Genomic DNA, 16,795 nt, shown 5'->3' with positions numbered 1-16,795 from the left:
CCAGGGAAAGGAGAAGTGACCCCAGGGGAGACTGAACCAGACCTACCTGCTAGTGTTGGAGGGTCTCCTGCAGAGGCAGGGGTGGCTCTGTCTCACTGTGAGGACAAGGACAATGGCAACAGAAGTTCTGGGAACTCCTTGGCATGAACCCTCACAGTGTCTGCCATTAGCCCCACAAAAGACCCCGGGTAGGTTCCAGTATTGGGTTGCCTCAAGCCAAACAACCAACAGGGAGGGAAACCAGCCCCACCCATCAGCAGTCAAGTGGATTTAAGCTTTACTAAGCTCTGCCCAACAGAGAAAGAACCAGCTCTACCCACCACCAGTCCCTCCCATCAGGAAACATTCACAAGCCTCTTAGAGAGCTTCATCCAACAGAGGGCAGACAGCAGAAGCAAGAAGAATGACAATCCCACAGCCTGTGGAACAAAAACCACATTCACATAAAGATAGAAAAGATGTAAAGGCAGAGGGCTATGTACTAGATGAAGGAACAATATAAAACCCCAGAAAAGCAACTAAATGAAGAGGACATAGCAATCGTCCAGCAAAAGAATTCAGAATAATGATAGTGCAGATGATCCAGGACCTTGGAAAAACAATGGAGGCAAAGATTGAGAAGATGCAAGAAATGTTTAACAAAGACCTAGAAGAATTAAAGAACAAACAAACAGAGATGAACAATACAATAACTGAAATGAAAAATACACTAGAAGGAATCAACAGCAGAATAACTGAGGCAGAATAACGGATAAGTGACCTGGAAGACAGAATGGAGGAATTCACTGCTGTGGAACAGAATAAAGAAAAATGAATGAAAAGAAATGAAGACAGCCTAAGAGACCTCAGGGACAACATTAAACACAACAACATTTGAATTATAGGGGTCCCAGAAGGAGAAGAGAGAGAGAAAGCACCCGAGAAAATATTTGAAGAGATTATAGTTGAAAATTTCCCTAACATGGGAAAGGAAAGAGCCACCCAAGTCTGAGAAGTGCAGAGAGTTCCATGCAGGATAAACTCAAGGAGAAACATGGGGAGATACATAGTAATCAAATTGGCAAAAATTAAAGACAAAGAAAAATTATTGAAAGCATCATGAGAAAAATGACAAATAACATACAAGGGAACTCCCATAATGTTAGCAGCTGATTTCTCATCAGAAAATCTACAAGTCAGAAGGGAGGGGCATGATATATGTAAAGTGATGAAAGGGAAGAACTTACAACCATGATTACTCTACCTGGCAAGGAACTCATTCAGATTCAATGGAGAAATCAAAAGCTTTACAGACAAGAAAAACTAAGAGAATTCAGCACCATCAAACCAGCTCTACAACAAATGCTAAAGGAACTTCTCTAAGTGGGAAACACAACAGAAGAAAAGGACCTACAAAAACAAATGCCAACCAATTAAGAAAATGGTAATAGGAACATACATATTGATAATTACCTTAAACGTGAATGGGTTAAATGCTCCATCCAAGAGACACAAGATTGCTGAATGGATACAAAAACAAGACTCATATATATTCTGTCTACAAGAGACCCACTTTACACATAGGGACACGTACAGACTGAAAGTGAGAGGATGGAAAAATATATTCCATGTAAATGGAAATCAAAAGAAAACTGGAGTAGCAATACTAGATAAAATAGACTTTAAAATAAAGAATGTTACAAGAGACAAAGAAGGACACTACATAATGATCAAGGGATGAATCCAAGAAGAAGATATAAAAATTATAAATATATATGCACCCAACAAAGGAGCACCTCAATAAATAAGGTAACTGCTAACAGATATAAAAGAGGAAATCAACAGTAACACAATAATGTTGGGGAGCTTTAACACCTCGCTTACACCAATGGACAGATCATCCAAACAGAAAATTAATAATGAAACACAAGCTTTATAAGACACATTAGACCAGATGGATTTAATTGATATTTATAGGACATTCCATCCAAAAACAGCAAATTACACTTTCTTCTCAAGTGCACATGGAACATTCTCCGGGATAGATCACATCTTGGGTCACAAATCAAGCCCCAGTAAATTTAAGAAAATTGAAATCATATCTAGCATCTTTTATGACCACAATGCTATGAGATTAGAAATCAATTACAGGGGAAAAAAATGTAAAAAACACAAACACATGGAGGCTAAACATAAGTTAATAAATAACCAAGATATCACTGAAGAAACCAAAGAGGAAATCGAAAAATACCTAGAGACAAATGACAATGAATACATGATGATCAAAAACTTTTGGGATGCAGCATAAGCAGTTCTAAAAAGGAAGTTATAGCTATACAAGCCTACCTCAAGAAACAAGAAAAATCTCAAATAAACAATCTAACCTTACACCTAAAGGAACTAGAGAAAGAAGTATGAACCAAACCCAAAGTTAGCAGAAGGAAAGGAATCATAAAGGTCAGAGCAGAAACAAATGAAATAGAAACAACAAAAACAATAGCAAAGATCAATAAAACTAAAAGATGGTTCTTTGAGAAGATAAACAAAATTGATAAACCATTAGCCTGACTCATCAAGAAAATGAGGGAGAGGATTCAAATCAATAAAATTAGAAATGAAAAAGAAGTTACAACAGACACCACAGAAATACAAAGCATTCTAAGAGACTACTACAAGCAACTCCATGCCAATAAAATGGACAACCTGGAAGAAATGGCCAAATTCTAGAAAGGTATAACCTTCCAAGACTGAACCAGGAAGAAATAGAAAATACGAACAGACCAATCACAAGAAATGAAATTGAAACTGTGATTAAAAATCTTCCAACAAACAAAAGTTCAGGACCAGATGGCTTCAAAGGTGAATTCTATCAAACATTCAGAGAAGATCTAACACCCACCCTCCTCAAACTCTTCCAAAATATTGCAGAGGAAGGAACACTCCCAAACTTATTCTATGAGGCCGCCATCACCTTGATACCAAAACCAGACAAAGATACTCTAAAAAAAGAAAGTTACAGACCAATATCACTGATGAATACAGATGCAAAAATCCTCAACAAAATACTAGCAAACAGAAACCAACAACACATTAAAAGGATCATACACCATGATCAAGTGGGATTTATCCCAGGGATGCAAGGATTCTTCAATATATGCAAATCAAGCAATGTGGTATGCATATTAACAAATTGAAGAATAAAAACCATATGATCATCTCAGTAGATGCAGAAAAAGCTTTTGACAAAATTCAACAACAATTTATGATAAAAACTCTCTAGAAAGTGGGCAGAGAGGAAACCTACCTCAACATAATAAAGGCCATATGAGACTAAATCACAGCAAACATCATTCTCAATGGTGAAAAACTGAAAGCATTTCCTCTAAGATCAGGAACAAGACAAGGATGTCCACTCTCACCACTATTATTCAACATAGTTTTAAAAGTCCTAGGCATGGCAATCAGAGAAGAAAAGAAATGAAAGGAATACAAATTGGAAAAGAAGAAGTAAAGTGTCGTTTGCAGATGACATGATAGTATACATATAGAATCCTAAAGATGCCACCAAAAAACTACCAGAACTAATCAATGAATTTGGTAGTTGCAGGATACAAAATTAATGCACAGAAATCTCTTTCATTCCTATATACTAATGATGAAAAATCTGAAAGAGAAATTAGGAAACACTCCCATTTACCATTGCAACAAAAGAATAAAATACATAGGAATAAAGCAACTAGGAAGACAAAATACCTGTATGCAGAAAACTATAAGACACTGCCTAAAGAATTTAAAGATGATACCAACAGTTGGAGAGAAATATGATGTTCTTGGTTTGGAAGAATGAATATTGTGAAAATGACTATACTACCCAAAGCAATCTATAGATTCAATGCAATCCCCATCAAATTACCAAAGGCATTTTTTACAGAACTCGAACAGAAAATTTAAAATTTGTATGGAGACACAAAAGACCCCAAATAGCCAAAGTAGTCTTGAGGGAAAAAAGCAGAGCTGGAGGAATCAAACTCCCTGACTTTAGACTATACTACAAAGCTACAGTAAACAAGACAATATGGTACTGGCACAAAAACAGAAATATAGATCAATGGAACAGGATAGAAATTCCAGAGATAAACCCACACGCCAAGGTCAACTAATCTATTACAAAGGAGGCAAAGATATACAATGGAGAAAAGACAGTCTCTTCAATAAGTGGTGCTGGGAAAACTGGACAGCTACATGTAAAAGAATGAAATTAGAACACTCCTTAACACCATACACAAAAATAAACTCAAAATGGATTCGAGACCTAAATGTAAGACCAGACACTATAAAACACTTCAAGGAAAACATAGGAAGAATGCTCTTTGAGATAAATCACAGCAAGATATTTTTTGATCCACCTCCTAGAGTAATGGAAATAAAAACAAACGAACAAAAAAATGGGACCTAATAAAACTTCAAAGATTTTGCACAGCAAAGGAAACCATAAACAAGATGAAAAGACAATCCTCAGAATGGGAGAGAATATTTGCAAACGAATCAATGGACAAAGGATTAATCTCCAAATATATACACGGCTCATGCAGCTCAATATTTAAAAAACAAACAACCTAATCCAAAAATGGGCAGAAGACCTAAATAGACATTTTCTCCAAAGAAGACATAGAGATGGCCAAGAAGCACATGAAAAGCTCCTCAACATCACTAATTATTAGAGAAATGCAAATCAAAATTACAATGAGGTATCACCTCACACCCGTTATAAAGGGCATCATCAGAAAATCTACAAACAACAAATTCTGGAGAGGGTGTGAAGAAAAGGGAACCGTCTTGCACTTTCGGTGGGAATGTAAATTGATACAGCCACTATGGAGAACAGTATGGAGGTTCCTTAAAAAACTAAAAATAGAATTACCATATGACCCAGCACCCAGAGAAAACCATAGTTCAAAAAGGCACATACACTTCAATGTTCATTGCAGCACTATTTACAATAGCCAGGTCATGGAAGCAACCTAAATGCACATCGACAGATGAATGGATAAAGAAAATGTTGTAAATATATAGAATGGAATATTACTCAATCATAAAAAGGAATGAAATTGGGTCATTTGTTGAGACGTGGATGGATCTAGAGACTGCCATACAAAGTGAAGTAAGTCAGAAAGATAAAAACAAATATAGTATATTAACGCATATATGTGGAACTTAGAAAAATGGTACAGATGAACTAGTTTGAAGGGCAGAAATTGAGACACAGATGTAGAGAACAAATATATGGATACCAAGGCAGAAAGCGGTGGGGGGTGGGGTGTGTGTGATGAATTGGACGATTGGGATTGAGATGTATACACTGATGTGTATAAAATTGATGACTAATAAAACCTGCTGTATAAAAATATAAATAAAGTAAAATTCAAAAATTAAAAATAAAATAAAATAAAATGTGTACAATAGCAAAAACAAAAATGATGGTGGGGTGAGGAGTCAAGACGGTGGTGTGGGAAGATGCAGAGTTAGTGTCTCCTCATACCTAGAGCATCTTCCAGTCATTGGTTGAGGACTCTGACCTGCAGGGAAATGGCAGGAACTCCAAAATGAACTGGTAGGATATAGGGGGACAATAGGAGGAGGAGAAGTAGAGGCCAGACAAGATCAGCATGCCTGAGGCCAGGGAGATCAGGAGAAGCAAGTGGGAGGGACTCTTCGAGAAGAGCAGGAGAGGAGCTGAGGGCGATCACCTGGCCCACTCGGACAGTGAAGTCTGCTTAGTTCTGAAGCTGCTTCCCTGCCCCCCCACCATCCAAAGCCCCATCCAGGCCTCTTGGGTCCTGGGGGCTTAGGAGGGAGGCTGGGGAGATCAGGAGAAGCAGGCAGAAGAGGCCCTCCCAGACCCCAGATCAGAGGAGCAGGAGAGGAGAGGAGGGCATTTGCCCTGCCCTCTGGAGCCCAGGAAGCCTGCTAGCCTCCCAGGTCAGGTCCCCTCCCTCTGAGACTGGGCTGGGTAGCATGCCTGGGCCCCTTTTGTTCCTTGAGACTAAGCACCACCTCACAGCCCCCAGGGCCTTTTCCAGTCCTGTGAGTCCTGAGCCTTGGCCTCACCCAATACCCAAACCTCACCCTTGATTAGGCCACACTCTCCACAGCCAAGGCCTTTCTCCCCCCACCCTTTTTTGTTTTTCCATTCCCTCCTCCTCTTTTTTACTATTGCAGTACGGATGTAACTTCCAGTTATTGATTCATCTATATTTTTATTTTAAAATCTTTCAAACATATCTGTTGTTTCCAAGTGTAATTTTATTTTTTACATTGTTATTTTTTTTCTCTCTCTCTCTCTTTTTTTTTTTTTTTTTTTTTTTTTGCCTTACCACACCGCTTGCAGGATCTTGACTTGCAAGCCTGTGGTTGGGAAGAAGCTCCTGTGGTGGGAGCTCCGTGTCTGAACCACTGGACTAACAGAGAAACTCTGACCCCAGGGAATATTCATTGAAGAGAGGTCTCACAGAGTACCTCATCTCAGCACCAAGACCCGGCTCTACCCAAGAGCCTAGAAACTCCAGTGCTGGAAGTCTCAGACCAAACAGCCAGTAAGACAGGAACACAATCCCACTCATTAAAAAAAAAATAATAATAAATGGCAAAAAAATATGTCACAGATGAAGGGGCAAGGTAAAAACCTATAAGACCAAGTAAATGAAGAGAAATAGACAATCTACCTGAAAAAAATTCAAAGTAATGATAGTAAAGATGATCCAGAATCTTGGAAATAGAATGGAAGCATGGATTAAGGAAATACAAGAATGCTTAACAAAGATATAGAAGAACTAAAGAACAAACAAACAGAGATGAACAACACAATAACTGAAATGAAAAATACACTAGAAGGACTCAATAACAGAATAACGGAGGCAGAAGAACAAATAAGTGAGCTGGAAGACAAAATGGTGGAAGTAACTGCTGTGGAGCAGAATAAAATAAAAAGAATGAAAAGAATTGAAGACAAGCTCAGAGACCTCTGGGACAACACTAAATACACTGACATTTGAATTATAGGGATCCCAGAAGAAGAAGAGAAAAAGAAAGGGTCTGAGAAAATATTTGAAGAGATTATACTGCGAAACTTCCTTAACATGGAAGAGGAAATAGTCACCCAAGTCCAGGAAGCACACAGAGTTACATAAAGAATAAACCCTAGGAAAAACACAGCAAGACACACATTAATCAAACTAACAAAAATTAAATTCCAAGAAAAATATTAAAAGCAGCAGGGAAAAACAAAAAATAACATACAAAGGAATCCCCATAAGGATAACAGCTGATTTTTCAGTGGAAACTCTGCAGGCTAGAAGGGAGTGGCAAGATATACTTAAAGTGATGAAAGAGAAAAATCTACAACCAAGGTTACTCTACCCAGCAAGGATCTCCTTCAGATTCGATGGAGAAGTCAAAAGCTTTTCAGACAAACAAAAGCTAAGAGAATTCAACACCACCAAACTAGCTTTACAACAAATAACAAAGAAACTTCTCTAAGTGAGAAAAACAAGAGAAGGAAAAGACCCACAAAAACAAATCCAAAACAATTAAGAAAATGGTAATAGGAACATACATATTGATAATAACCTTGAATGTAAATGGATTAAATGCCCCAACCAAAAGACACAGACTGGTTGAAGGGATACAAAAACAAAACCCATATATATGCTGTCTACAAGAGACCCACTGCAGACCTAGGAACACATACAGATTGAAAGTGAAGAGATGGAAAAAGATATTCCATGCAAATGGAAATCAAAAGAAAGCTGGAGTAGCAATACTCGTATCAGATAAAATGCACTTTAAAATAAAGACTGTTACAAAAGATAAGGAGGAACTACTACCTAATGATCAAAGGATCAATCCAAGAAGAAGATATAACAACTATAAATATTTATGCACTCAACATAGGAGCACCCCAACACATAAGGCAAATGCTAACAACCATGAAAGAAGAAATCGACAGTAACACAATAATAGTAGGGGACATTAACACCCCACTTACACCAATGGACAGATCATCCAAACAGAAAATAAATAAGGAAACACAAGCTTTAAATGACACATTAGACCAAATAGAACTAATAGATATTTATAGAACATTCCACCCAAAAGTGGCAGAATACACTTTCTTCTCAAGTGCACATGGAACATTTTCCAAGATAGATCACATCTTGGGCCAAAAATGAAGCCTCAGAAAATTTAAGAAAATTGAAATCATGTCAAGCATCTTTTCTGACCACAACTTTATGAGATTAGAAATAAATTGCAGGAAAAAACTGTAAAAAACCCAAATACATGGAGGCTAAATTGTGCACTACTAAATAACCAGAGATTACTGAAGAAATCAAAGAAGAAATTTTAAAAATTCATAGAAACAAATGACAACAAAAACATGATGACCCAAAACCTGTGGGATGCAGCAAAAACAGTTCTATGAGGGAAGTTTATAGCAATTCAATCTCACTTCAAGAAACAAGAAAAGTCACAATAAACAATGTAACCCTACAATTAAAACAACTAGGGAAAGAAGAACAAAGAAAACCCAAAGTCAATAGATGGAAAGAATAAAAATCAGAGCAAAAATAAATGAAATAGAAATGAAGAAAACAATAGCAAAGATCAATAAAACTAAAATCTTGTTCTTTGAGAAGATAAACAAAATTGATAGACCCTTAGCCAGACTCATTAAGAAAAAAAGGATGCAAATCAATAAAATTAGAAATGAAAAAGGGGAAATCACTCTGACACTGTAGAAATACAAAGGATTATAAGAGACTACTATAAACAAGTATATGCCAATAAAATGGACAACCATAGAGAATGGACAAGTTCTTGGAAAGGTATAATTTTCCAAGACTGAACCAGGAAGAATTAGGAAATATAAACAGACCAATAACAAGTAATGAAATTGAAACCACAATTAGAAATCTTCCAACAAACAAAAGCCCAGGACCAGATGGCTTCACAGGCAAATTCTATCAAATATTTAGAGACGATCTAAGAATGACACTTCTCAAACTCTTCCAAAAAATTGCAGAGGGAGAAACACTCCCAAATTCATTCAATGAAGCCACCATCAGCCTGACACCAAAACCAGAAGAAGATATCACAAAAAAGAATATTATAGACCAATATCACTGATGAATATAGATGCAAAAATCCTCAACAGAATACTAGCAAACAGAATCCAACAGCACATTAAAAGGATCATACACCATGATCAAGTGGTATTTATCCCAGGGATGCAAGGATTCTTTAATATACAAAAGTCAATAAATGTGACACACCACATTAACAAATTAAGGAATAAAAACCATATGATCATCTCAATAGATACAGAAAATGTTTTGACAAAATTCAAAACCATTTATGATAAAAACTCTCTAGAAAATGAGCATAGAGGGAACCTACCTCAACATAATAAAGGCCATATATGGCAAACCCACAGCAAGCAACATACTCAATGGTGAAAAACTGAAAGTTCCATTAGGATCAGGAAAAAGACATGGATGTCCACTCTCACCACTATTATTCAACATAGTTTTAGAAGTGTTAGCCATGGCAATCAGAGAAGAAAAAGAAATAAAAGGAATATAAATTGAAAAAGAGGAAGTAAAACTGTCACTGTTTGCTGATGACATGATACTATACAGAGAAAATCCTAATGATGCCCCCAGAATACTACTATTACTAATCAATGAATTTGGTAAGGTTGCAGGATACAAAATTAATGCACAGAGATCTCTGCCATTCCTACACACCAACAATGAAAAATCTGAAAGAGAAATTAAGGAAACACTCCTATATACCATTGCAACAGAAAGAATAAAATACCTAGGAATAAACCTGCCTAAGGAGGTGAAAGACTTGAACTCAGAAAACTATAAAACACTGATGAAAGAAATCAAAGATGACATAAACAGATGGAGAAATATACCATGTTCTTGGATTGGAGGAATCAATATTGTGAAAATGACTATACTACCCAAAGCAATCTACAGATTCAATGCAATCCCTATCAAACTACCAATGGCATTTTTCACAGAATTAGAGCAAAAAAATCCTATAATTCATATGGAAACAGGAAAGACCCCGAATTGCCAAAAAAATCTTGAGAAAGAAAAACGGAGCTGGAGGAATCAGGCTCCCCGACTTCAAACTATACCACAAAGCTACTGTAATCAAGACAATATGGTACTGGCCCCAAAACAGAAATATAGATCAATGGTATAGGATAGACTGCCTAGTGATAAACCCACGCACATATGGACACCTAATTTATAACAAAGGAGGCAAGAACATACAATGGAGAAAAGACAGCCTCTTCATTAAGTGGTGCTGGGAAAACTGGACAGCTATATGTAAAAGAATGAAATTAGAACACTACATAGCACCATACACAAAAATAAACTCCAAATGAATTAAAGACTTAAATGTAAGATCAGACACTATAAAACTTTTAGAGGAAAACATAGGAAAAACATTCTGACATAAACCACAAGAAGATTTTTTTTGACCCACCTCCTAGAGTAATGGAAATAAAAACAAAAATAAACAAATAGAACTTAATTAAACTTAAAAGCTTTTGCACAGCAAAGGAAACTATAAAAAAGACAACCCTCAGAATGGGAGAAAATATTTGCAAATGAGGCAAGTGACAAAGGATTAATCTCCAAAATATACAAACAGGTCATGGAGCTCAATATCAAAAAACCAAACAATCCAGTTAAAAAGTGGGCAGAAGACTTACATAGACATTTCACCAAGGAAGACATACAGATGGCCATGAGGCACATGAAAAGGTCTTCAACATCACTAATTATTAGAGAAATGTAAATGAAAACTACAATAAGGTATCATCTCACACCAGTCAGAATGGCCATTATCAAAAAAGCTAGAAAAAATAAATGTTGGAATGAGTGTGGTGAAAAGGGATCCCTCCTACACGGTTGGTGGGAATGTAAGTTGATACAACCACTATGGTAAACAGTATGGGGGTTCCTTAAAAAACTAAAAATAGAACTACCATATGACCAGCAATTTCACTGCTGGGTATATACCCTGAGAAAACCATAATTCAAAAGGAGACATGAAGGCTTCTCTGGTGGCTCAGTGGTTAAGAATCCACCTGCCGATGCAGGGGACACGGGTTCGTGTCCCGGTCTGGGAAGATCCACATGCTGTGGAGTGGCTGGGCCCATGAGCCATGGCCACTGAACCTGTGCGTCCAGAGCCTGTGCTCCACAACACGAGAGGCCACAACAGTGAGAGGCCCGTGTACCACACACACACACACACACACACACACAAAAAAAAAGGAGACATTCACCACAATGTTCATTGCAACAATATTTACAATGGCCAAGACATGGAGCCAACCTAGATGTCCATCAACAGATGAATGGATGAAGAAGATGTGGCACATATATACAAAGGAATATTACTCAGCCATAAAAAGAAATGAAATTGAGTTATTTGTAGTGAGGTGGATGGACCTAGAGTCTGTCATACAAAGTGAAGTAAGTGAGAAAGAGAAAAACAAATACCTTATAGTAATGCATATATATGGAATCTAAAAAAAAAATGGTACTGATGAACCTAGTTGTAGGACAGGGACAAAGAGGTAGACATAGAGAATGGACTTGATGACATGGAGTGGGAGGGCAAAGCTGGGGTGAAGTGAGAGTAGCATCGACATATATACACTACTGAATATAAAATAGTTGGCTGGTGGGAAGTAGCAGCATAGCACAGGGAGATCAGCTCAGTGCTTTGCTATGACTTAGAGGGGTGGGATAGGGAGGATGGGAGGGAGGGTCAGGAGGGAGGGCATATGGAGACTTGTGTATGTATATGGCTGATTCACTTTTTTGTGCAACAGAAACTAACATGGTATTGTGAAGCTATTATACTCCAATAAAGATCTATTAAAAAAATAGATGACATTCTAAATGTATAATGTTACCTTAAGTAATATTCTAAGTAGCTAAAAGTTATTTTTATAAGAGAACAAGAAAATATTGCAGCCAATTAAGTAGGAAAGAAAATTAGGCTGAATTGCAAAATTCCTTCTTAGATTCTATCCCTGGCAATTTTCTCATTGACTGTTCTGTGAGAATTTCTGGAAGTGTTTAAAGATAATGATTTAAAACTGTGTCATTTATCCTGTTGTGTTGTATTTTAGCCATAATGCAAGTCCATGAGGATTTCTTCAATTATAAGACAGGGATATATAGACATGTTCCCAGCACAAATGAAGAATCAGAAAAATATCGAAAGCTTCGTACACATGCAGTCAAACTCACGGGGTAAGTCACTTTCTTAAAAATCTTCATTGAATGATTTTGGAAAATAAAACTGAAAATAGGAGTATGTAGTGTGCATTTAGGTGCTCGAATTCCTCTTGGTATGAGAGATTCTCATACAAATTAAAAATTATAAAAGCATTGACATTAGTTAGTCAGTATTTTAAAGTCTGGTGAAAAAGCAACTCAATATTTTGGGAAAGGTAATCCTGTCTCTCACTTACTTGGGAATCCATCCTAAGAATCTGTTCTATGGGCAAGGGACATTGATTATTGGAATAGATTCTGCATATGGAATAATCGAGGAAAGGGTACAAAACCACGGTGTATCAGGATTTGGGGAGAAGTTTTTGGATGGAATAACAAATGGTAGAGATTAAGCAAGAAGAGGGGGTAGGGTCACCTTTCATTCAATGTAAGATTATTTTTTATATTTATGTGAGAATTGTAGAAATGAAATTTATCAAATTTGTGAGTCAAATACATTCAGCTCTGCAAGAGAAAGAAAGAGGTTCAAAATTTGGTTGCATTTCAAGAGTAAGTCATCTCACAAATAGACCCTACTCAGAGAGTGTGGTCCTTGGGGACCACTTTTTCAATCTCATTCTGACTCTGCCCAGTCTCCAAATTCTTTCTCATGTCTCATTCCACTTCAGATGAAATGCTTACTGTCTCACTCTTCAGGTGATGATCTCAAAAATTTTCCTTTTATCTTGAATCACCAATAATGTGACTTTGTGCTCTTACCTTGCATTGTATTTCACCAAAGAAATTCAAGCAATCAGAAAACAGCTCCCAGCATCACACACTCTTCCCATACGTACTCCTCCCTTTCTTCCCACTTTTCACGGAGTTGAACCTTCTCTGATCCTATCTAAACCCCTCTTGCTATAGTGTAGACATCAACCTCTCTCCATATTCAAGAATATTCAGTCAGTTTTCCCGTTTTCTTCTCTGTAATCAATTTTATTTTTCCCACCATACAAACGTGCCATTATTTCTCAGATATTATGAAAAACAAACAAAACAACAAAAAAACTTTCTCTCATCTTCATTTCCTCTTCATTCCATTTATGTTCTTTCCATACAGTAAATTCTTAGCGAGACTCGACTGTACTCACTTTATTCACTTCTCTGCCCATTTTTTCTTAAACCTCTCCAATCACTTTTTTTACCTCCTTCCTCCTCTTCACAACAACATCTGGGTCAAGGTTCTCAGCGACGTCCCCATTGTTATATTCATCTGTCAGAATACAGACCTACCTGTCCCCTCCTTCTGGATTTTCCTTACTGCCCTGACTTTTCAAGGTTCTTTGCTCTTCTTTTTCCTTTTTCTGTACTTCCATACTTCATGTTGGAGAGCCCCAGACTGAGGTCTTAGTCCCTTCTCCCCTCACTTATTCCCTGGTGAAGTCATCGGTCTCTGAGCTCATTCTGGCTTTGGGTCCCGTCGAACCCTGACACTGGCTGAATTTATATCTCCAGCCCAGATCTGATCCTGACCTCCAGACTCATCGATTCCACGGCCTCCTGGACACCTCCACCTGGGTACCTAATAGATGGCTCACATTCAGTGCTTCCAAAACGGAACCCCTGATCTCTCCCCTTACACTTGCTACACAGCATCTACCATCTCCTTCTTAGCTGATGGCCATACAATCCTTCCAAGTGCTCTCACTGGAAACCTTAGAATCATCCTCTATTCTCCTTGCCACTCACTCTTAAGATATTGGAAACTCCATTGGTTCTTTTAACTTATATCCAGAATTCAACCACTTTTCACCATCTAAATTATCTCCACCCTTGTCTGAACCACCATTACCCATCATTTTGTACATGGGTTACTGGAGAAGCTTCTAACAGCTCCTCTTGCATTTAAGTTTGCCCTGGACAGTCTATTCTCAACAGAGAAATCAGTGTGTTCTTTTAGAGCATTAATCAGATTTCATCACTCCTTTGCTCAGAACCCTACAACAAAATGTTAGAAAGTGATCTGATCTTAATTTCTGTTCACCTGTACCTTGTTCCTCCTGATCTCCTCCTCCATTATGTTTCAGTCACCCACACCCAGAGTCTTTCCCTGTGCCTACACTGCTCCTTTATCTGATTACTTAGTGTCTGTGTCTCCATCTAGTCTTTGCACAGATCTCATCTTCTCAGCGTGGCAACCCTGACTGTCCTATTTAATACTGCCACCTGCCCTCTGCTTCAGCACCTCTGATCCCCCTCATCTGATCTATTTAAAATTGTTTCCATAACAATGATCACTTTCTAACATACTAATTTAATTAGCTTTTGATGATTGTGTATTGTCTGTCTCCCTTACTAGAACAAAGCTCTGTGAGAGCAGGTGTCTATCTTATTGGCTGAAGTAGCCAAAGCATACAATGCTGGTCCTTCATACACCTCATGCTTTTTCTAGTCAAATAATGAATTTGTTTTAGCATACTCTATACTAGTTCTAACCTGATACTCATCTTTCAATGAGGCAGTTGTTCAGCTTCGATTGGTTTGTAATTCTTAGACACAAGCTCATGTGATCAACTCTGCCCCTATTTCTCAGCCAGAGAGTTTTGTGGGACTCACAATAAATGCCCTCCAGCAGTCTTTGCTGCTATGTGTTACCCTTTGCCTTTCCTTTTTGCTCCACCTTCATCTTTCAACCATTGCACCTGGTGGCTTGGCCAGGACTTGGGCAACCCAGTGGGCTCCCAGTGTGACTTCTTCAGCTAGCTGATCTCCCCAGGGTGGGATGGGGAGGGACTGACAGTCTGATCACCTAGCCTTGCTCATGGCCCTTGCTGTAAACAGCTTGAGGGAGTAGTTCTGGATTGTCTCACATAATTTTAAAGGGGAAAATTTCCTATTCAGGTCTAGAGCGGGAGGGAGAGGGTTGCGGTGAGTCTTGTTCTCAGAATCTACTTTTGCTTTGATACAGAACAAAATGTGTTTTTTTTTCCATTATTCCTCAAAGTTGTTTTTTTGGGGGGCGGTGGATTGTGGCTGTTTTCCTGGTTTACTAAATATAGAAGGAAGATACTACTGAGGTTTTAAAACTTGCTTTGTTTTATTTTGTTTTCCCCTTCTTAGCTGTTCAATGATTTTTCAGGAAGGCAAATGGAATAAAAATGCCTTTATACTGCCACTGAAACTGGGAAATCAGTGCCACCTGAGCTCTGTTTCCTTTCAGTTTGAAAGTCATATTTCTTCTAAACCTCTCCTTCCTATGTATGTTTCATTATCAATTTTTGTTTTCTCTAGTAATACCCATGATTTGGAAAAAAAATTTCCCCCACACTTGGTGATTGAAATAATTTTTCCTATCATTCAGAGGACTCCGGAAATGGCAACATTGATGTGGTGCCTTCCTTGATTTATCAGAACTGATCCTTTATCATCTCTATCATGTATTTAAACATGCCGGTCATGTTTTCTTCATTCTACTTCTAAATTTATTCATTCTGAGGTTGAACAAGATATGAATGTGTTTCTATTTAATCACTCTGCACTGTTTGTATATTTTCTGTGTACAGTGTGTCAGTTTCAGTAATGTGTTCACTTTTATAAACTTCTAGAAGATTGAGACATTTATAAATTTACCTCACATGTGTGACAATTAACAAGGTTAATTCTGCTAGTAAGCAAGCAACTTCTGGAGAATTGTTTATTTTTCAGAAATATTTTAGGTCCCCTAAGCATTGTTAAATGCCCTGGGGCAGTAGATTTTTACTCATTTCTCTATTAGTAATTCCTGATTTGGTAATTACTGTATTCAGAAAATTAATGCATCAGTGAATTGGAGAGGAATCAAATAGCCCAAGTAAGTTAATGTTCCTTATCGGAGAGAATGTACTTCATAGAAGTACTTTACAAATTTATCTCAACAAATTCTATTTGCTGTCCATTCTGTTAAAGAAAAAGCTATTAGATTTAACTTACTTGAACAAATAAACTTAAACTTCTATTGAATGCTTATCACTGGGGAATACAAGGAAGATTAATACATAGTGTTGCTCTTAAGGAGTTTAGGGAATAAGGTAGAGACATTCACAACTGCTTCTGGCATATATTTCCATACATATAGGGCTTTACATATATAAAACACAGAATAGTGATAGGTAGATAAACATTTGTAATGCCTTTCTTTGTTCCTCATAATTTTAGTTCACTCCTCTCTCTTCTCTTTCCACAACCTCTGTCTACCCCTGTAATGGATACTGAAGTCATAAAAGCATTTCATTGAATTAAAAATGCCAGAAGTTTTGAAACATGGCATTATTTTATGCACCAATAATAAGAATAAAATATTACCAATTACACTAAACAACTCCATTGATTGTTAGATTGATTTCAATTTTTGAGATGCTAAAATGTGGGGGAAAAAAGTGCCATATAATTAAAAATATATGATATATAAGATTTTCATCGTGGCCAATGTTCCTTATGTTTTGGTTCTATTCCACATCTCT

The 16,795-nt window shown here is 37.4% G+C and overlaps 1 protein-coding gene across 1 annotated transcript in view; it reads left to right on the top strand.

Annotated features, from left to right (window-relative positions):
• TINAG (tubulointerstitial nephritis antigen) overlaps positions 1 to 16,795 on the top strand; it is a 74,401-nt gene that overhangs the window by 37,201 nt on the left and 20,405 nt on the right. Inside the window, exon 9 of the mRNA XM_059076942.2 lies at positions 12,206 to 12,329. Within this exon, the coding sequence (XP_058932925.1) occupies positions 12,206 to 12,329 (124 nt within the window). The remainder of the gene's footprint in view (positions 1 to 12,205; positions 12,330 to 16,795) is intronic.

This window comes from Kogia breviceps, chromosome 10, assembly GCF_026419965.1.
Source record: "Kogia breviceps isolate mKogBre1 chromosome 10, mKogBre1 haplotype 1, whole genome shotgun sequence".
Classification (NCBI taxonomy): domain Eukaryota; kingdom Metazoa; phylum Chordata; class Mammalia; order Artiodactyla; family Physeteridae; genus Kogia; species Kogia breviceps.
The sequence above is the reverse complement of the archived record's forward strand: the minus strand, read 5'-3'. Positions and strand labels throughout refer to the sequence as shown.